Source organism: Uloborus diversus, chromosome 5, assembly GCF_026930045.1.
Source record: "Uloborus diversus isolate 005 chromosome 5, Udiv.v.3.1, whole genome shotgun sequence".
NCBI lineage: Eukaryota > Metazoa > Arthropoda > Arachnida > Araneae > Uloboridae > Uloborus > Uloborus diversus.
The window spans coordinates 120355994-120379297 of NC_072735.1; the positions used below are offsets into that span (position 1 = coordinate 120355994).

A 23304-nucleotide genomic window follows, 5' to 3' on the forward strand; every position below is an offset into this window, starting at 1 on the left:
TATGTGTGTTTGTATGTTGGGGTATGCGTATGTGTGTGTAGGCACGTGTGTTTGTGTCTGTGTGCAGGCATGAGTGTGTGGGTAGTTGTGTGTATGAGTGTTTGTATGTGTAGGTGTGTGTATGTGTTTGTGCGTGTATGTGATTGTGTATGTATGTGTTTGTGTGTGCATGTGTGTTATTGTGTATGTAAACTTCGGAATGCTTTCCTTAAAAAATTGAATTTCCCTTGACACATTCAGACAATCATTTCCTGAGCTAAAGCAAAACGGCTGAAAAAGACAAAATGTAGGCAGTTTTTATGTACAGGTATGACTTTAGCATTGTTGACAGGTTTTATATCCCTACCTCATGATTTTTATACATGTTTGGCTGAAGGATGATGTATCCTCAGACATCAAGTATCCCTAGTCGTCCTCTATCTCTTGAAATTCATTATTTTACATAAGCCGCATTGCCTTTGTTGCTTCGTAAATGTTGTAATTGTAAAATATGGTCATGAATATTAAATCATTTTAATTTTTAAATCATTTTGCTTACCATTATTTCCAGTCAAAAAATATGTGTATCATTACAAATGTTTCAATTAAATTTTGTCAGGGTAATTTATTTTAAAAAATCGTTTTGTTTTTAAGATGTTATTTTTCTCTTACCAAAGTACGTAGCTTTAAAACAGCACCGTAGCATATCTAACTCCTTTCTGCGTTTTTGAAATGCTTTTCTGAGTTTTTATTTTATTCGTTTTTAAAATTCAACGCACGAAAGAGCCATAAATAAAGCAGAACAGTCTTTGCAATTGCACTTCAGTAGCATACGAATGAACGTAGAATAGGAAAGATTTCCTGATGTTTAATTAAAAGCCGAGTGCTTACCTCCCCCCCTTATAAAAGAAAGAAATAAAACGCTACGGACTCGGAAAAAAATAATCCCTTGAGACCTGTGTAATTGGCGAATCAAAGAGTAGAGAAGTACTTTAAAGGAAACGTATATTTAATGTGGTATGCAAGGAATGCTTTACAGAAAAGAGTATTTAAAACTTAATTTGTTCCAAAAATGTCTTTTCTTTTAAATATTTAGTACAAGAAGATCGTTGCAAAAATATGAAAGAGATTTAGCTTTCAAATGACATCATAACTTAAATAGTAAACAGTAACGTGATTAAAAACAAAATGATGTAACTACAAAACAAAATGCTAGCCTCTGAAAGAAACCTTCTTGTTTTAATCTTAAGTATATTTTTGTATGGTATTTTTTTCAAGTTTCATCCGTTTACTTCATCAGTTCAATATTTTTCTTTATTTATTGAAATATTATTCTCTAAAATATCAAAACTATTTATGATTTAAAATGTGCGCTTATCATGAATTACTATACGTGCTCTAGATTTTCTCGTAGGTGCTTACATTATGCATTTTTCACTGTTCGAAATACTCTCTCACAAAGTAGAGAAATTAAAGAAAAGAAACTTAAATTTAAAAAAATAAAAGATAAAACAAACAAAACTAAAATAAACATGTAAACAATAAAAATAATAAAATCAAAATATCTCGACAAAAGAATCTTGAAAAAATATAACAGTTAGGTGAATACATGCATAATTTACTGAAAAGTTTTTCCCAAAATATATTATCAATGTAAATCCACCTTACAGTTCAACTTTTATATGTTCGTTTGATTTTCTCGAAAGATTTAACGATTTTCTTAAACTGTTCAAAATGAAATGTTTTAAAGAACAAAAATTAAGAATTTTTTGTCTCTTTTTTTCTATTAAGTTTTTACAGAACTTTTTCTCGCAGCTGTGGTTTGAATTGTATAAAAACAAATACTAAATTTCGTTTAAAAATAAATTAGCGGTATAAGGAGTCCTGACCAAGACTCTTCGCTGAAAAATATCTCATTAGTATCGGACTATAACCACGAAAGTTTTTAATGGATGCGGGTTTCAACAAGCTAACAGATTTTTTTGAAAATTTCAACATGTTTGGTGTTGCACATTTTATTTTCACCGTACGTCACGTCTAATTTAATCTCCAAGTTTATTTCTATGCCTTCAGTTTTACTCAAACGGCATGTTATAAAGGAATCATGACCCTCCAATACTCGTGCAGTATTTAAGTCGTTAGAATTGTATAATTAAATTATTATATTGCAAGAAAATCTTGCAATCAATATAATAATAATAATATCTAACTGTATGCCAAAATATTGAAATCGGTCAATATGGTTCAGTACAGAAGAGACTGTGGCAGTAATGTGTAGTCCAAAAACTCTTCGTTAATTACAAAGTTATATGGGAACCGAGACAAAAATCTCGCTTACGTAGTTAAATGTTTTTTTTCCCTAGACCGGCAGCTGTCACCTCAGGAATATCACTATTTGTGAGAAATCCAAGGACTACCACAAAAAGTATGTATATAGTAAAAGTAATGTCACTAATGTATACCATCACTTCCGCTAGCAGATCGTGTTAATGTTTAAACTAGCCAATATGAGCATTTTTTACATTAAAAAATAGAACCGAAATGAAAAAAAAAGAATAATATAGCCAGAAAATTGCCCATAAAAGAAGTAAAATCAGAGTTAACACATTAAGTGAAATTCTCATAGACATTAATCGTTTTTGAAACAAAACTAAAAGCAACTCACCTGCATGTCCCTCCATTTTGGCAAGTGGTATCACTTCCTGGTTCACAACCAGAGTTGTATTGGCACTCCGAGCCGTAGAAGTCAGCAAAGCACGCGCAAAAATATCCTTTGAAGAAAGCAGTCGAGAAACAGGAACCGGTAAATGAGCAGTGGTGGTAGATACAGGCATCTTTCCGTATCGTCTCGTTTCTTCCAACAATTTCATAAGTTATATTAAATCCAAAAACATCCAGCAAAAACTCACGAACCCTCATGTGAATATTTCCCGATTCCCTGACCAGGAAATCAAGAACAAGAACTGGTTTGTTGCTCACAAGATACGTGGGTTCTCTGTCGGAACTGATCATGCCGAACTCTTTCTTTCCCATGTACAAGGTTTCTGAAAAAAATGCGTACTCCGTAACAGTCAGACCTTCCCTCATGTAAAACTGAGTAAAGTATATGGCTATGATTTTATCAGTTGGGGCCTCGATTACCCACCTGCAGTTGATGGGAACTGGATAAGGGTCAGGAAAGTTAGGAGTTGCAATAATGCCTTTTGGACTCCGTAGAACCCCACCACATTCCGAATACATAACTTCACGTTCTTTGAGAGCGCTGGCTGTTATTATTTTTGGTTCTCCACCATCTTTTCCTTGAGCACATTTCAAAGAAAACCAAAACATTAGCAAAAATAAAATATTTGAGCAAAGTCGAAGTGACATTTTTGAAAACATTTTCTCACCCCAGTTTACCATTTCAAGCAATGAATTAATAATGTTAAGGTTCAAATAATTGGATTAATTACATTTGTAATATTCACCATAGAAAACATTTTGCTACCTATGAGCAAAAACTTCTCAAATGTTTCGTATTGGCCGAACAAAAGCATTAAAGGAAATTTCAATCCATTTCGAAATTCATCTTCAACGGCATTCCAACGTTTATTGATGTTTGGAAAACTATTCATAAATATCAATTTTTAACAATATTCAACACATTGCGCAACACCTTCATAAATCGTATTTTCAGAAACTAAATGTTTATTTTTACAATTCATTTTCCTTTTTGGTGAATAGCTCCAAATATGCAATTAAAATAAAGCAAAATACACAAATTGAGAATGATATTTTTTTTATAAGTACTTAGTATAAAGGTAGCAGGCTTTTGAAAAATTTTGTGTTTTTAATTTTTAAATATATACGTTTATTGAGTTAAAAGCATAATCTTCATTTCTGCAACATGTACTCATTTTATCATTAAGCCACTTTAGTATAAACAGATCATTTTCGTTAGAGGAAGCAGTAGGAATTTATTTGAATACATTATGCAACCATTTGAATATTTTACTCATAAACCTTTGCGTGCATTTCGTGAATAAACTTGGAAATATACCTCTTTCTCCATAAATTTACAACCTAAGAAGCTCTCTGAAATTAGAATGGATGGTAATTTCTTCTCAAAGATAAAGATACATTTTCTTGGTGTCATTTCTTTTGCAAAGTATTAGTTTCATCGTATCTTCATGATTGTGCTCCTTGTAACACTTATGTTATATAATATTTTCCGTTTTCCGTACAAAATACGTCCTTGTAATAGTGTTGACGTCAGCAACTAGCACCTGTAAGAAAAACGACTTAATAAGTATGTATATAAGTAAATATAATTTTTTCTTAGTTATTTTTCAAAGGCATTGTGGTTCTACAATGAAACCCTTCATAAAAACTTTTAAAACACATATCGCATACCTAGTACAACACTGCCACTTCCTCAAAAACTATTCTTCGAGAAAAATTGATTTAAATGTAATTCGTCTTAGTAAAAATTCTTATAGTAAAACAACTAACACAATTAAAAAAAAAAAGGCTTTTTTTTTATTGCGGCCGCCGCGCATTTTAATAGAACTAATAAACATGCACCAGGACGTGCATATAACTCAAAATCAATAATTTTTTTTTTACTTACGGCGATGTTGTATCAGATGTACGCTAACAGTCATAATTTCAAAAAATAAAAATTTACAAGAAGAAATAATGCACAGTTCTATGTAAGTGAGTTATGTGGAAATGGATGTTTTAAAAATACATTCTTTCTTTTGCCTGTGTTCCGAGTGCAGCATTAAAGTTTTTTTCATAGATACTTTTATAAATTTTTTCTCACATTAGGATTAACATTTGCCTAGAAGTAGTGGTGAGAATTTAGCAAAAGTGAGATTCCGCTTTTTTAATGTATCCATGCATTGAAATAAATAAACCACCATAAGACGTTAGCCGTCGTCAATCATCACCAGGCGACTTTTCTTTTATTGAAAAAAGCTACAAAAAATTAATTTGTTATATTTTGGCTATAATTTGGGGACATTTTGATGTTTTTTACATCAAAATGTCCCTTTTTTGCGTCACTCACCTTATTTGTTGAATTACTAACGATAGTCAGTGCTCTAAACATTAATAACTTAAAAAATCGTTTAATAAAACACATTAACAATGTGACTAATCAAGATGTGGACGACTTTAAATATAGCGTTGCTTATTCTATTTTTTTTAAACGCTAGAAATTGTAAAACAAACATAACATGTGGATCGTTGTCGTAAGTTGAGTAGAATGTATAAGGACATCATCGCGTGGGCAGACCTCTTTTTTTGTATTGATTAACTTGCAAAACCATAGCCATTGTACAATTAGCGTGAGAATTTTTTTTTTAATTAAAATATGTCACTACAGTCGTATTTGATTATAATGCGCCTTGTTTTGATGAGAACTAAAGCTCTGATTTTGCGGTTGTCAATTACCACCAGGCGACCTTTTTATTGAAAATAACTACGAAAATATCAAGTTCTAGTCGACAGAAGTCGCGACCATGTGTTTCCTTATTTGTGAAATTTTTTTGTCGTGTATCGTGCTGCAGGAACATGCTTGTAAACTCCTTTAAGGTTATTATTGTTTAGAGCTTAATATATTGTCGGTTTAGAGGAAAAACTCACTAAGTACATTATTTTTGGTCGATTTTGAGGTATTAACACATTTGAATTAATCGTATGATAATTAATACAAATGTGCTAACACCTCAAAACCGACCTTAAATGCACTTAGTGGGTTTTTCCTCTAAATTGATGAAAAAGGTTTTTACAAAATGGCTACCAAAATTCAAAATAGACTATTTTTTTGTGTGACACTGTTAGCCTGTGACTACTCTTCAGAATTCAAAGAGAATCCTCCTTTGACAACCCTGATTTAACGAGAGAATGGGACATATTTGGTTGGTACAATGTTCAGTGTATAGCAGTTTAAATCGCTTTTAGCAGACGAACTTCTTTTATAGCGAGAATTATTTCTGTTATTCATGAAATATGTAATGAAATCCATCACCTCTTCAGTTAAACTTTACATATTTTTAAAATTATAGTTAGATTTTTAAATATAGTTATTGATGAGTCATAAGCAAACGAATAAGTGATGTCGACCATTTTACTTTATAAGAGTGAATTTCGCTGATATCGTATCCAAAGCAAGTTCTGAGCTAAAAATACAATAAAAGCGGCGATTATAATGACTAATGTGAAGTATTTCAATCTGAAACATCAAGCACTAAAGACGTAGCCAGCAGAAGTGGAGGGATATATCCTCTCCCTGAACTGAAATTTTATTTCTTTGACCTTAAAAAGGGTCCAAACTTAACTACGTCCTTCTTCGAAATCTAAACTAATCTCTCTCCGAAATTATTATCTGGCTACGCAACTGCCAAACAGCCCTCAACACTTTAACTGGTTTTTGAGCCTGGTTCAAATTGTTTTTGAACCTGGTATGCAAAAATTAATGCTTTTCAGCTCAAAAGATTTTTTCTGAAAAAAAGAAAAAGTTACGCAGAGAAATATACAATAAAATAATTCAAAAGAAATAAATTACTTCTTTGGTACTGCACTGAAATTAAAAGCAAACATATACAGTAAGTAAATAAGAACTTTTCCGATTTCTTTAAATAAACCCGTATTTTTACGAGTACTCGGTTGCTATTGTTGTCTTGCTTGGCAATTGGGGTAGCGCTTCTTCACTTTCCCAACTGTACCGTAATATTGTGTGCAGTCCGACTTCCACAGTACATACATGCTACAAATACCCGTTTCTATAGTAGGCAACCATTCACAAAAAAAAAAAAAAACTTTTACTCAAATGAAGGACAAGAAATCAGATTTAGGCAGACGGCAGCACTTGGTTATAACAAGCAAATATTACGGTCCTTTCGCAATCGTTATAAGCAAAATTAATTGTACTACAAAACGTCTCAAAATATCATTCTTGCAAAATATTTTTAATAAAGAGCTATAAATCGAAATAAGCACTCTATTTTATCATTAAATCCAAGCATGGGCTTCTAAGAAAGAGAATACACATCTGGATAAATTCATTTCCCTTATGCGTTTGTCACAGATGCAAACCAACATTTCTTCAATACTTATTTCCGATGCTCAGTGGTTCAAAACAACCCAATTTCTGAAATGAATCAATCTTCTCAACTTGCAGAGCGGAGTCGCCGTTTATCAACTCTCGAGCTGGAGCTTATAGATTTATATTCATCGTCTGCTTCGAATATGGGAAACTCGGCAGGTCTTTGTTCGGAAAGATAAAAATCTCCGATATATTCCTTGAGATACAACATCGCTTGGATAAAGAAAGGCAAACCACATGACAAGACATTTCCACCAAAATGTCTATTTTTAGTATCTGGCTGTTTTCCAAGATGAAAGTTATTGATTTATTGCTCATATACAGATAAAAATTCTGAAGGTCTAACGATTCGAGAAAAAAAAATGTTGAATAAAATATTGGATTATCGGAGATTATATTTTAAATTTTTTAAAACTGATGCAATGTTGTTAATCTTTGTATGAGCTAGCTCATTGTCAGTATATAATTTAAAACTTTATTTTTGCTGATTTTTCATTTATGGTGAATTAAAATTATTAAAATGCATTTCCATTGCCTCAGTTAACATGACTGCCCTATGATTAAATATCGATCAATGTTCTAAAAACTTGCAGCTTAAGTTGTTTAATAAAACACTTTACAAACACAGTTACCAACAATAATTGCATACATATTTTTCCATTGAATGTCACTCAATTCTGAGTCAACGAAAACTATTAGTAAGTTGATGATCTAAATAATATATATATGTTTTTTTGATTTTTTTTAAATTCAGTATTCTTAATCTTAATCTGCGCTTAATGTAATCAGATAATAATTTTACGAATAATTGTTTGTTAATATAGGTGTTATAATATATTAATAATATTAACATTTATTAATAGACCCTTCTTCAGAACTTTACGTAAGTTGATTTTTTATTGAACGATTAATTGCACAACACAGTGAAATTAAAGTTTTGGACAAATACATAATACGTTTTGATAGATCTTTATGTTAATTCATCTCCTGATTTTGAAAATGACCTCCGTTTTTACCTTTACGTCAGGATTTTTAGTAAACTAGTTTTTTTGTTTGCTAAAATTTTGTTTCAAAAGTAATTATTCCGTCCATTTTTTCAGGTAATATCGTGCATAAGTTTTTATTTTTATTCAATTAAAATTGTGCAAAATAATCTATTCGTATTGATTCTCATTGATTCGTCAACGATCTTCAACGATCAAATTTTTATTAGTTTGAATGGATAAAAATCACCGTTTTCATATTGCACGTGGCGCCTCTGTTCGAGAAAAAAACTGAACGTTCCCTAGAATTTTAAGTTTATAAAACAAATTATGGTTCAGTTTCTAGAAGAAGATCACAACACTCTAATCTGTTTTTATATTAATGTGACAAGCATAAGATGGTCGCCTAACCAAGAAAGTTATGTGCTAGAAAACTAGAATCATATTTTAAACTATAAAAAACAAAATTCAACAAACAAAATTTACACTTAAGTATTCCCTATTTTTTTTTTTTTTTTTGAAATTGTTTTCTGATGTTTCTTTTATGTTCAAGAACTTTAGGAGGGACATCTTTAAAGTTGACCGAAGCCATCTTCCGAAGTTGACCGAAGTTGTCTTTTGAGCCATTCTTTTTTGACCCACTGTTGAGCTTTATCTTGGATGTCTTATTCACAAATGAAGGGCGGGTACTTTGTATATCTTACTTCCTGACTAAGAAGCATGAAGATAACCTTCAAATAAACGCAAGTGGTCCGTGATTAGCGTATTTAGTTTTGTTGAGAACGAGAGAAAAGCTTTCATAGCTTTCTTTTGAATGTACGCAGTGTCCATTTGGTATAGGGGAGGGATGAGAGAGTGTCTGAGATGGGTATTTAAAGGAGAGAAGAAATCCAACAATTTAAAAAAAAAATGGAAAGGAAAGAAAAAACCGTTGTAAATGTAAATAAAAATCAACATAAATTTGATTTTTTTAACAATATTGTGACATGAAACTTTTCCATTATTTTTACCGAAATCAGCCCACAAAAATACATAATTTTAGCTTTTTTTAATACATTTTTTTTAATCGCGGGTCTGTGATATTAATCAAAACTAACTGACGGCTAACGTCGTTTAGCATAGCAAATAACAGTGTAAACTCCAAGAAATCGCTATCACTAGCGGTTTTATATGACTTTTTATTGAATGATGTGGATGGGTTTTTTATGTTAAATTTGCTTTTTAATTTAACATAACAGGAGTTTTTGTGCGTTGTATACTTACCGTGAGGGTACAATAATTTTATACTTAAAGTTTATATGTTAAAATGTAGTATATAAAGTTTTTTTAAAGTATAGTATCTAGTGCTGCCATCGTACTTGGCCAAATACTTATTTGTATGTATTTTGTAAATAGAAATAAAAACGTTTCCTTCGTTATTAATTAAATTACATAAAATTAGATCGTCAAAACTTCTAATGTACAGTTAAAAGCACTGTAAAAATGGTTTAATGTAAAAACATCATAAATGGAAGGGAAAAACGAAAGCTACAGATATTTTGAAATCTGTGGTTTTGGCTTTGAGGTTATGTTTGTTAGACCAAAATGAGATAAATTTATGAACAGTTTTTTTAAAATGTATACATTTCCGGGTGTATTGAAATGTGATAGAATAATGTTGTGGATTATTTAAGCTTTGACTTTAAAAAAAATAGTGTGACGTACAAAAAGAGTGAATCTTAAATAGTAGCAATTACTGAAACAACAACGAAAAAAAAAAGATTAACAATCATGGAATCATTGCTGTTTTGAGTAATGATAATAGCAAAACTTTATAAATAAAAGTAGTTGCAAAAATACCTATACGTTTACTTCAACAATCGTTACATCTTCACGTTTACTTCATCAACCGTTACTACTTTCCACATATATCGTATCCTGTAATTTCTGGAGACAGATTACAATACTTTTTTTTTGTTTTTTTTTTTTCAGGTAGTTTAATAGTAGTACTAAAAAGTAAAGCTTTATTTAAACATGTTTGGTTTGATATAACTTATAATTTGAGAATTAAGGGATTTATTAAATGCAAAAGAGTGAAAAATATACAAAAGGGGACATAACAATGTATTCAAAAATCAAATTGCTTAACCTTTTTTTCAAAAATGGTAAGAAACGTGGAAAAAAAACCCAACACAATTTGATTCCCTTCAATAAGCATATACTATTTTCTCTCAGCTTATGACGATCCAAAGAAATTGTCTATTATTTATTTCTCATGAACCGTTAGAAAAATTACACTCTGCTATTCATTTTTATCCCCATCCCCCACTCACAAAAAATTCTAAAAAGGAAAAATCACACGCTTCAAAAGGCATAAAATTAAACGAGGAAGTTTAAAAGAGTAAAAAAGAAGAATTATATGGAACTAAGGTTAGTAAATGGTCTGGAAAGGGAGTTTTCCCTCAAGTGACGATTATTGATTTTCCAGGTACCTTGAAGAAATTCGTTGATTTTCTCCACTTATATTTTCATCTGGAAAATTAGAAGAAAAGAATACTGGATGTTCATTTAAAACAGACGTCTTCTTTTACAGAAAGCTTTTTCCTGTGCAAACATAAGTCATTAAACGACAATACAAAATAATAATAATAATAATAATAAATAAATAAATAAACGAAAACAAAGGCAGGAGATGCAAACTATTTCTCTAATTCCAACTTTCTTGGCATTCTTACACTTAATAAAGTACTAAACGATACGTGTTACGTTTAAAATTATTTTTCATAAATACATGAAATTATTACAGGTTAACTTAGATGCAGCAAATTAAAATACTTTAAATATGTAACGAATAAATACATTTGTGCTGAAAATTAAAATAATCAGTTATCCAACGTTATGAAGCACAAAATAATGCAAATTACTATAGACATGTGTTTCGGTGTTACAAGGAGCACCTTTTTCAATGCAAAGAAGAATGAGCTTCTGGATGAAAAGTCATCCGAGAAAAGCAACACAGTGGAACAGGAGATAGTATAAATATTAAAAAATAGAAATTAAACAAACAAAAAAGTTAAAATTTACTCCTGGAGCCAAAATTTAGTATACAATTCCATCAGAAAAAAACCGTTAAGTAATAAATTTCCAAGAATTTTGGGTTTTCTTGGAAATTTATTACTTATAAATACGTTAGTAATAAATACGTTTGTTAAAATATAATCCGAAAATAAAAAATAATATTTCAAATGTAGTGTACGTAGATTTCTTTTTAAAAAATTGTTTTAGCCGCTTTTTTTTTCTTTGTCAAGCACATAATTATAACCAGAAAGAAAAAATATGATAATGCAAGTAATATCTTACATTTCGCTATCAAGCATTTCATCACAATGCCGTTCTTTTGATGCTTTGCAATTAATGGGTAAAGTGAATAACTGCTTTTCTCTGTTTATTCTTTATTGTATTTACGCATATTAGTTTTACGATTCCTTGACTCCAAAATTGAAGTGACTAATCACCACTTTATTTTCAGCATCATGGACGAAATTTCATTCTACAACTCAAATTTAATTCTAATTTTCTATACTAAAGCTAAATTCAATCAGTTGGCTCTCTGTGATTGAAGTTACTCATAGGTCTTCTTTTGCTTTTAATTCAGGCGGCGAAAGCAAACTCCCTCACATCAATCTTAAGAGCTTCATTTAATAAGATGCCCGCTTCTAAGCGGAATCGGGTGTTTTAATTAATTAATGGACATGGAAAGCAATTTAATTCCTAGCATGGAATAAGAAAGCAATATTTCCATGCTCTATATTTAATATAATTTCCGTTTTGAAATTACTTTATTTTGATATAAGGATTCGTAAGGAAATACAGTCCTTAATAAGTTTGCAGTGTTATAAAAGTATAGTAATTAGAAAAAGAATCTCATACATAAAAAAATGCATTTCTTTTGAACTTTTCTCATGAACTTTTACTGACGTGTGTACTGTGCCAAACACCCCTTAAGAACTTCAAAAGTGTTAGATCCGTAAGTTGAATAAATTCTTTTGTGCATGAATATTAAAATATATAATCGCTTAATTGCATACAAATTACCCTTGGATATCTTTTCATCCATAACCTCACATTGTATTGGAAAAGGGGTCCCTTGTAACCTCGAAAAACGTGTATTCAATAATCTGCAATTTTTGTGCAATTCAAAGCTGCTATTTTTATTTTATGTTAGAGCTTCGTTAAATTGCATATAATTTATAAAAAAATTATAATTTATAAAAGTAATAAATTTTACTTTTATATAATACAGTAAAAAGATAACATTAATTTGTATATTTAATTGTATAGCAAACGGTATTTTATGAGATACGTTCCTTTCTGAAGGAAAAAATACTATTTAGAAATTACATTTTTTTTTAAGAAGGGTCAATGCTTTTCAAAAAGTTCATACAACAAAACATGGGTGAAACAGTAGGTAACGTAGTTGAAGTCTGGGGGGGGGGGGGGTTTGGGTGTTTTGTGCACCAATTGGTGAGTTCGTTTCCATGGAGTTGCCTTCTTTGTTTCAGGTGACATTTAATTTAGCATGTCAGATAGGTCCTTCTTCTGAGGGTTTCTAGGGGGTCAAGTGCCCCAACCCACTTGTTTTTGAAGTCGATGAATTTACATGAAAAAGGGGGTGGTTTTTGTCGTTTTACGATCAAATTTGCATTGAGTATACACCCTTCTCTTCTGGGGGTATCAAGGGGGTTAAGTCCCCCCTCCTCACCTGCTTTTCAAAATTAATGAATTTACATATAAACTGAAGTAGTACTTTTTTCACGATATATTGTGCACAGAGTATACACCCTTGCTCTCCTTCCCCTGGAAAAAATCGAAACGACGGGCCTGATTTAAGGATTATAAATGTATTCTGAATGTGCTAGGTGTTACTAAACAAAAAATAAACCTATAGGGCATATTTTAGATATAAAGGAGGCATTTGAACTTCCTCAGAATGAACTGTGGGCGTTAACTAAAATATTTGCTTGTCTAGATTTGCGTAAATTAATAAATTCAGGACTATTAAATATGAAGTTTTAAGAGGAAAATGTATGCACTTTTCGCACAGTTACAATGACCACTTTATAAATGCTTGAAAAACAATATATCCGAAAAAAACCGAAGCAACAAATAAAGGAGGGAAGGGGTTGTAGTTCTCTTTCGTTCAGTAATTTAGTTGCATAGAAAAAGTGTCAGATGAGTTACTCCGAAACTCATGTTCAAAAAATAATCAACGCAAATCATTATTTGAAAGCTGTTATGCTTTCAAGCATCAAATAATCGGAAAATAAAGAATATCTAGTAGTTGAAAGTACAGAACTTCATTAAGGGACCGTCTGCAAAATTATGTCTTACTTCGAGAGCAAGGGTTGTTCTTGAAAATATCCGGAATGATTCGAGTTAACAGGAAGGACGACATTGCATGTGTTGATTAGGATCAAATGTAAACGCAGTAGATTTGAGGGCTAGTATTTTTCGGGTATTATTAAATCGTTCGTTTATTTTTGTGAGACACAAATGGAGACATTATTCGGTATTTTCTTTGATTGTGCTTCGCAACAGTAAAAATCGATGCTGATTAAGGCTTAAAATTAAATCCTAGATAATAGGTTTTTTTTTTTAAATTTAAAATGCAAATGAGAACATTCGTAAAGTAAAATTAAGAATTAAATTAAGATATATGTAATTATACTTCAAAATCAAGCATTTCTTGTGTATCTAATCTCAATAGTCTTTAAATATTGATTCCCCCGCCCTTCCCAACCATTGTACTTTAATAAGGGAAAACTTTTGAAATAAAGCAGTGTAGTTTTTTAAGCACCATCGCTTTCAAACAAATCATTATATTTCAATATTCTTAAAATATTTCAAAGAAAAATCCACCAAAAAATGTCATCATATATCAGCTTCTACAAAGCATTGTAAAAAGAAATAGAAATTAGAAAAGAAAAAAAAAAACAATTAATGCATTGGCTGATAAAAATTCAATGAACTTCCACGCGCCGAAGTTCTCAACTTCAGTTTGAAGCACTTTATGAGCAATAAAATATTTAAAATTGAAGAGATGAAACCATCAAATTCCGAAGTTCCTGATTAGTTTGAGCGAAATAAATGTGAGGCTAAGCGCTGGCACGGTAAGGAGCGCAAGGATGCCATCGAGTTTGAGTAAGACAGTGTTTTAATAGGTTTAACGATCCAATTACGCTTGATGTTGCTCGCAAGACTGAAAATAATAGGGAACGTCGATTGGTCGATACCAGACCGGCACTTGTGATGACAGGGAGCGGAAACGTTACATCAGAAAGAAACCAATAATTGCATGGAGAATGATTTGGTTAGGAGCAGCGTATAAAATAATCAAAGTGAAAGTAATATTTAGCGTGAAAATATTTTACGAGTAGCAATTTTGTTTAAATGCAAACATCGGTCATTTTTATGTAATTTACTGAAATTGATTATTTTTTAAATTAAGTATTTTCTCTTCATTTAGCTTCAAATTATGTATTTTAAACGATAATTAATTAGTCTGTGTTTTTAGTGCTTTTTGAAAGTGCATACGGTTTTTCAGTCACGTAGTCACATATATTCTTTCTTGAAGCTTGTTACTTTGTTTTAATGCATTAAATTTCGCAGTTGGGTCATTCCATGCGAAATGAGCAAATCAGCTGTGGCTGACATGTCGCAGATTTCAATGAAATTTTTTATTTAGGTAAACCATGCATATCTATGAGGAAATGCAAAGTATGAAAGTTTAAAAACTGTTTGTTGCTTTGTTATTGAAATTAGAAATTGATGCTTACGCTAAGCCTAAATTTTCAGAGTTCATTGCTGCCAGTTTGTGACTGAATAACTCCATAAGTTATAAACGTACACTTAAAAAATAAATATTTCCGTATTCTATAAACAAATCTCTATTGAGAAAGAGCAAAGTAAAATTTACTCGGATCTTTTTTTGAATCTGAGATATTAACAAAGATTGAAATTTTGCCAATTTACTTCAGATTTTAAATCACTCTTCTAGCTCTTTTAATGAAAAAATAACAGTAAAAATGATTCAGATTGAAAAACCATCTATAAGTAATTATCTGCTCTAATTTAATAACTGTTTATGAATTTCTTGATGACGAAATTGTACTTAAAAAAAATCGAAAATTTCCAAAAATTTCATTTTTTCCTCTATTTCAGATGTTTTTTTGAAAATTAGGGAATGCTCTAAATTTGCTCATTTTTTTACATAATATATCGAAGTGTCTTTTAGATGCTACTAAATTTTAATCATTGGTATCAGCGTATTTTTGTTATTAGAGTAACTTGAACTAAGGTAAAATTTCATTATTTTTTTTGTTTTGTAAGTTTAGCAAAACTAACCATTTTTTTTTAGTGTTTCATTTTCTCAAAAGCATGTTTATGAAGTACATGCTGAAATGTACATTTTTTTAATTGAAATAAATGTCAATTTTACTTGCTATTGTATCATTTAGTCGTTTATCAAGTTCTTTGAATTCTCGTTATTTCACATAAGGGTCAATCCATACACGTTCCGCACAGTATAAACTTCTCATTCATGTCCAAATATTTCTAAGGTATCAAATTAAAATAATTATTTTGAAAATTATAATATGTTTTTCAGTATAATGTATTATATAGGGCACAATATACGTAATTTAAGAAGGTGCCATGAAGTTTTTACACTTTTTATTTCTGTTTTAGTGTGTGAACTGACTAGCAAAATTGCTTAATTTCATAGACCTGTATCTCTTTTACAAACCAAATGAAAAAAACAATATGTATAACACGTATAGTACTTGAATGGAATATTCAACTGACCAGGAAATTTTATTTATTTATTTTTTTTTTCAATCCTCTTTTGGTTTATAGGGGTCTAACAATGTCATTTTTCCGAAATTTGAGGGGCTGTAATCTATAAAGGGTACACGAACACACAGCAACAGTTACATACTCTTTTTAGCATGGTTCCAGTGATTAGTTTTTGCCTTATTTTATTATGTGTTTCCGTCCCCTACGTGAGTTATCCCCCTTTGAAATGAGTAAAATTTTTACATTTGGTCTTGAACTAATCTGTTGCCATTATTTTGATTATTAACGTACAGCTACGTAACTCGGCATGTAAGACTATCAACTTATGCACTTTAGCATCAAAGCGTTAAATTAACTGTCATAAATGTAATTCAAATAGATTTTGGCCAAAATGCAAAGGTCTAAAAGTCCCATTTTTGACTACGATAATCACTTTTGATGATTCTCCAAAAAATCAAAGTTGAGAGAAAAAATAAAAGAGGTTTTAAACATCTTTCATATGCAGCTTTTAGAGATATGAATTTCAAAAAAATTAAAAATGGTCGAGCGCAACCATCCGTCGAACCTGTATGGATGACCCATTAAACAGAAAGAAAATGCTATTTTTCTGAATTTTATTTTACGTTTGGAAATCAAAAACCAATTTCGAGTTTCTTCAAGCAAATAGTAGAAACACAGCTCTATATTCTTGAAAAATTTTAAAGTTGTCTGAATTTTCCCTCATTTGAATTTTTGTGTGTACGTGAAGGGGGAAAATCATCATTTTACAAAATGTCACTAAGTTTAAAATTGATTTTGAAGACAAATGAGTTAAAATACAACTTCAAAAGTAAGGTATTTCGTTTATGATACTTAGCACATTATTGGGTATTAATTTCATCAAAGCCAATGCATTCCTTAAAGATTGAGATTAAAAAATAAAATGCTTAATTATGAGAAAATTGAAATATTTTCAGTTTTTGAGACTCGGTTAAAAGTTAACTATAATAACTTTGAAAATTTTATTGATATCAGATTGATTTCCCTACTCCATAGATTGCAAAAACATATTACTTTTATGTTTTCATTAAATAGTTAACAAGATACAAGCCTTCAAAAGTGCAACATTTAGCATTTATGAGAATGCTGTTCAATTTGACCGATTTTCAATCGCATGTAACTATTTAAATAAAAAATTTTAAGCAAAAATATTTTAGATATTTTTATATAGGCATAAAAGGAACCTGTATACCAAATTTCATAAAAATCTGTTACCATGCGGCCACCACTTTTTTGCGAATTTTGCCGATTTCGCATGGAATGACCCAGTTGAGAAATTGCATTTCAATTTCAAAACTGAATGTAACCTAACCATTGTGGAATATATTTTTTTAAAGCTGTTACTTGAAGGGATATTATATAAATAATTTGAAAGTCCATGTTTTTCCTTCGTTTACTGAATTTAAAACTTCCAGCTAAAATTGACATCTTTTATAAAAATCAACCATTTGTAAGGATGTTTACTTTTTTTTCAACAAATGGTTAAAATATAAAATGCGACATAGTTCTTGAGAACAAAGTTATCTATATACTACCATTATGAGGAGAAAATATTTGTTTATTTGCACGTGTGTTTTTATCGAATAGGCTTAAAAACCACTGGGACCCGATTTCAACCATATTTTCACTATTGGAAACTACATTATCAGGCAGTAACATGGACTGCAATTTATTTTTAAAAACTATTTTAGTCTTAAAAAGTTATTTATTGTTTTACGGGATTTTTAACAGTATTTTTTGTACTTTTTACCGCACAGTTCTCGAACAAATTTCTCCAGAAAAATATTTTTTGTACTAAAATGCATTAAACTGATTTCCCACCTTCAACTGCTTTGGAAAAATAATGCATTCACACAAAATTGGGCGTGCTTTTTGTTATTTTCTAAAACAATATGCATAAAGAGTGTGCTTTTCTCCAGACACCCCCCCCCCCTTTGGAAAACTTCCAAACGACAGTACTGGGGATCGATACAAAAAAATATTTTATGTAAATTAATATTGATATTGATGCATATAAAGGGTGTCCCAAAATTAACTCAAGATTTGAATTTGCAATAAATGGTTGGCAACCCTGAAAAAATAACAATTTGACAGCTGAGAGTTTAGTGTAATCAAAAATGGAGCGTTATAGGCTACAATAACGCGCTTTCATTATTGAACAATTGTTTCAAAGATAATGAAAGTTGAGGCTGGTCAAGCAGTTACTGTTATTGGCGCTCGGTATCGCAACACGGTAATGCACGGGTGGTTGTTGGCTTGTTGACATAGACCTTTGAATTCAAATAACCCCATAAGAAGAAATTTAAAAATGTTAAATCACACGATCTAGGGTGCCAATTCTGATCACCGAAATGAGAGAGTACGCGACTAGGAAATGCCTTATGCAGTAATTGAAATGTTTCACTCTCTCTAGATGTATGGTACAATAACACCCCATTTTTTCCAACCCTAAACTCTCAACTGTCAAATTGTTCTTTTTTCATGGCTGCCAACAATTTATGGAAAAAATGGTGGCAAATTCAAATCTTGCGTTAATTTTGGGACAGCCTTTAGAATGCTTAATACCACCGCCATTTTTTTCAGCAGCCACCGAAGGCGATAATCTTGGCGTGAACAGGTAAATGACAAGTAAACCAAACACAGTCTGCATAGAAAGAGGAATGACTCTTAACTGCAAACCAGCTGGTCACCACAGGCGGCTAGTATTTCTTAAAGGAAAATAATATATATATATATATATATATATATATATACATATATATATATATATATATATGTATATATATATATATATATATATATATATATATATATATATATATATATATATATATATATATATATATATATATATATATATATATATATATATATATATATATATATATATATATATTTAAGATTTGTGAAAAAAATAAACAGTTTTACCGGTTTTTAAACGCACTAATTGTACAATTTACGTAAAACTAAAATGTTTAATTTCCATCTTTCTAAAGTTGAAAAAATTGACATATTTGGAGCGAGATTCCTAAAAATACTAATAAAAATATTCTTAAAACATATTCATTAGTTAAATTTTTGAGTTTTGCTCTTAATCGAAATATGTTTAATTGTATGATAAATCTTAAAATTTAAATACCCTTAATTTATTTAATAATTAAAAATAGTTATATCACAGGGTGCTAACTTTAAGCTCTTGTATTAAATTTTTATTTTTTTATTAAATATTGTTTATCTTTTTTTAAATAAAATATTTGTTTCCAAAGTTCTGGTTGGATTTTTTATAGAATCTAAAATACCTGATATAATTTAAAAGCTTGAACTAGGATATCAGTGTACGATTATTGCATTAATTCAAATCATAGATACTCAAGCGTAACTGTTGTTTTTAATATTGGATAAAACTTCAGATTTATTTTTAAAAGTTGTCTTCTGCATTTCATTTAAGGTACCATCGCCCCCCCTTTTTTGGGAAAACATAAAAAAATTATTTAACATACATGTTTTCAGTTAGAATACGAAATAAAACAATGAAATCAAGTCCAATGTTCGTGGAATTTTCCTAGAGTTTTGAAAAATAGGCATTTTTTAGTAAAATTATAGTGAAAATAAATACTTACGCTAAACCATCTGTAGTGAATTCCAATGATTTTTTTTTTCAAATCTATTTCCAACAATATGTTAGTACAACATTTACCTGTGCTGTTAAGCAAAAGATTTATAAAATTTTTAAAACTTGATGAAATAGGACAGCTTTTGTGTACACAATAAGACTTTTTCAAATAAAAATACAAATTTTCAAATAAAAAAGGTCATAAAAATTGTAAATACATAAATACAAGCTATTTGGTGTTTCCTAACACACACCAAAATGAACTGAATATAGAAACCAAATATAATTTCAATATCTCGGCGATATTTTTTAGAAATCATGTCTTTCGTTAAAAAAAAAAAAAAAAAAAAAACGGAAATTGCAGTTTTCTAAAAATTGCAATTTAAGTTTTTAATCTTGAGTAACAAAATCAGTTCAAATACAAACCTAATGCAAAAATTAACTTAATATTTAAACAAGAAATTAGGTCATAGTAGTGTTTGGAGATAATAGAATGGGTGTTCTAATGCACTGATTACATTTCTGTGGCTCACATAGTGCTCACTTCCAGTTACGAAAATGTAACTTCCCCTGCATGTTTGAAGCCATAACTCCATTTCTAATAGTCGCAGGAATTAAAGTAAAACATTTTTAGAATTCTAAATATATATCCTATTAAAGGAGCGAAGAAAACGTAAATTGAAAGATTTTGCCAAAACGAAGATTTTAATGGTAGGAACATACTTTAATTGTTGAAAGTTAGTTTAAATTGTAAGTGGAGTGCAGTGAACAGTGCGTCCCACTGGTTCATGACCTAGTATCTCTCTCATTTATAATTCAGTTGACTCCAAATTTTCTATATTCCATACATACCTCGTTAAAAAATGAGAAAACAATGATTGAATGCAAAAAATTCAATAATGCTTTTCAGCAGTTTTATCGAAGTTTTATCTATATCATCAGTTATTATGATTTTTAATGAGGATAAAATCCCGTTCGAGAAAATTGTTGCCCTCCTTCCTACATTAAAAAATGTGATGACCTTATTTGGTCACTTTTTATAGCCTCAGAAGTTTATCTCATAACAATTAAGTTTAAAGGTTTAGATCTAATACATCAATTCACATGAGCATATTTAAGATTAAAACAAAAATGCAATTTGTTTAAGAAGCTGTTTACGTACAAACTATTATAAGTATTATTTATGTTTTTTGGTTGACTTTTTGTGCGCTAAATAACTGCTTTCTGTAAATCTGTATTTCATTTTAAACCCTCAGTATAGCTAAAAGTTAGTGTTCACAAGATAAATTTACAAAGATTTTTACCAAAAGCATTTGCAGTAAAAAGTGAAAACGAAAGAAAACATTATTGAAATGGGTTAAAGTTACAGTCAAAAGCTACTGATACAAAGAACAAAAAAAAAAAAAAATACATTGTGAAATTATCCGTAGTTAATACAGTTAGACAGAATGCAGTACAATTCGAAAAAATTCTAAATCGTAAAACATGAACTTCCTATAAAAACTGTCGTACTACGTTGTTAATTAAAATACAAATTAATGTACATAATTGCATGGAAGACAATTGATTGCTCATGAATATTGAGATGCTGATGCACTCTTGAAAAATCTATTCCTTTGTAATCACTTCCTACAACACTACTTAAATTGTTGAATAAAACTGCTAGTCTCAAATAATTGAAACATTTTGAAGTTACGTAGAGCGTGCTAGTGTGCACGGAAACAAAACTGGAGGTTGTGATCTTTGATCCCTTCTGGGAATAATTATGTCCCCCGGGGTTTATTCTTTACATGCGGATGTCAACACGTTTTACTGCCTTTACTTATTTAGTAAGTAATAAAGCTGTACAAGCATTATTATGATCAGGAACACTGTTATGCATTACGGATTAGGAAAACTGATTAGCAAAATCAAATATAGGTTTTCGGCAGTTGATTCTTGGATTTTTAATCATTTTGCTTTATTTAGGAAATGGAGAAACAAGGCAAAAACCATGCAACCCTCAGGTATAATATAATAATTAGGATATTATTTGAAAACATACATATACACATAAAACCTTTTTGTATGTGCGCAAAACCTTTTCATTTATTTTTTTTTTTATTTAAAGTTTAAAAATTCACCTTTAATAAATATTACTTTTAAATTCTTTTCCCATAATTTTTTTTTCTGATGTAACCTACTTGAAAATATTTGAATATACGAAAAATTAATCAAACTGCAATCTTATTATTATTATTATTAGTTTAATTTTTTGGTCAAAAAACGAAACACGTAATTTGCAAGAAAGTTATGTGTACCTAATATGAGGCTTTTTCAACTGATGCTTTCAATTGTTTATTATTGTTCTGTAATTCTAAAATTATTTTTTATGCGTCAATTCAAATTTAAATATGGACATTTTCCGGTATTGTAGAAAAGCTGTTGTTCTACATAATGGTGGTTTAATAACATTTTGGCATTTCAGTTTAGGTAATAGAGATACTGTCAGATTTCTCATTAATGGGTACCATAGTTTTTAGAATTGCTTTAAATACACATCATTACTTTCAAAACAAAAGGAACTCTAGGATGTTTTCTTATATACTGGTATAATTATTCAAGATATAATGACTTGAGAAATCTAACCTCAGTTAGAAATGTCTATCTGCCCAATTAGTTATCAACTTTATTTTTTTAATTCACCATGCATAGTTATAAGAAATAAAAAAAATACATTAGCGCCGAAAAATAAACGAGAGACGTTCATTTCTAAACACTTGAGGTGTTTTGGGGTTTGAGGAAGTACCTTTTAAGCACAAAAATGTTATTTTTAGGATATGAAGTCATTCTATAAAAGCTTTCCATATTTTTACCAAAGAAATGTTTGCAGTTCTCTACAATTTTTTACAAATGAAATTTGTTGCGTATTATTTTACTAATATTTAGTCATAACCAATTTTAAAGTTCTTTTTATTATGTTACACTTCCACGATGTTAAGTGTTAGTGCCTTTAGACTAAAAATGTACGAAACATATAGAATTTTCCCTAAGAAGCTAATATTTCAGATACAAAAATTGATAGAAGTATTTACATTTGATACCGTTCATGTATCCAAAGTTAGGCTTTGAGAAAATACAGAAAATATACTTCCTGTGACTGTTCGAAAACTGGAAAAGGAAGGAAAAAAGTAGGAAGAAAAATGTTTTTAGGTCAAGTAAATCCTTTCGATAGCTTAAAGACCACTGATTTTTAAGGACCACAAATGCGCTTCAGAAATTTTCTTTTCATCTTATGCATTATTGATGCTCTAGCTTATTTGAATGTCGTGTTTCAAAGAAAAATATATATAAAGTCCAAAGTTTAGAGAAGAAAAATGGTTTGAGTTTGAAGGTTCGTTTTTGGTTTAAAGAAAGAAAATTTCCCTAATGCAAAAAGGGAATGTACGGTTTCAGTGTGATAAGTTTGTGCGTTCGTAAAATGTCATGTGCACTTTGAAACAAGTTTTGAAGTGAACAATAATTGAACTAACTGAACTAATTGAACTAACTAATTTGGGTGTATTATATTATATTCACTACTCAGTAAAATACTAGTTTAAAGCATACTTTAAAGCGAGTTAATGCATTACCTTTATTTGTGCTTCATTTATCACTGAACCTAAGTATTCTTGCTTTTCAGCATGTGTTGAAAACTGAGCGACAAATACAATAAATGCACATATTACTAATTTTAACCAAAGTATTTCATCTAAGCTATGCACGTATGTACACTGCAAACTAAGACA

General features: G+C 30.1%; 1 protein-coding gene across 1 annotated transcript in view; it reads right to left on the minus strand.

The window, feature by feature from the left end:
* Window positions 1–3309, minus strand: part of LOC129223105 (uncharacterized) — a 188650-nt gene extending 185341 nt beyond the window's left edge. Inside the window, 1 exon segment of the mRNA XM_054857672.1 lies at window positions 2645–3309. Coding sequence (XP_054713647.1) covers window positions 2645–3309 — 665 coding nt within the window.
* Window positions 3310–23304: the final 19995 nt, after the last annotated feature.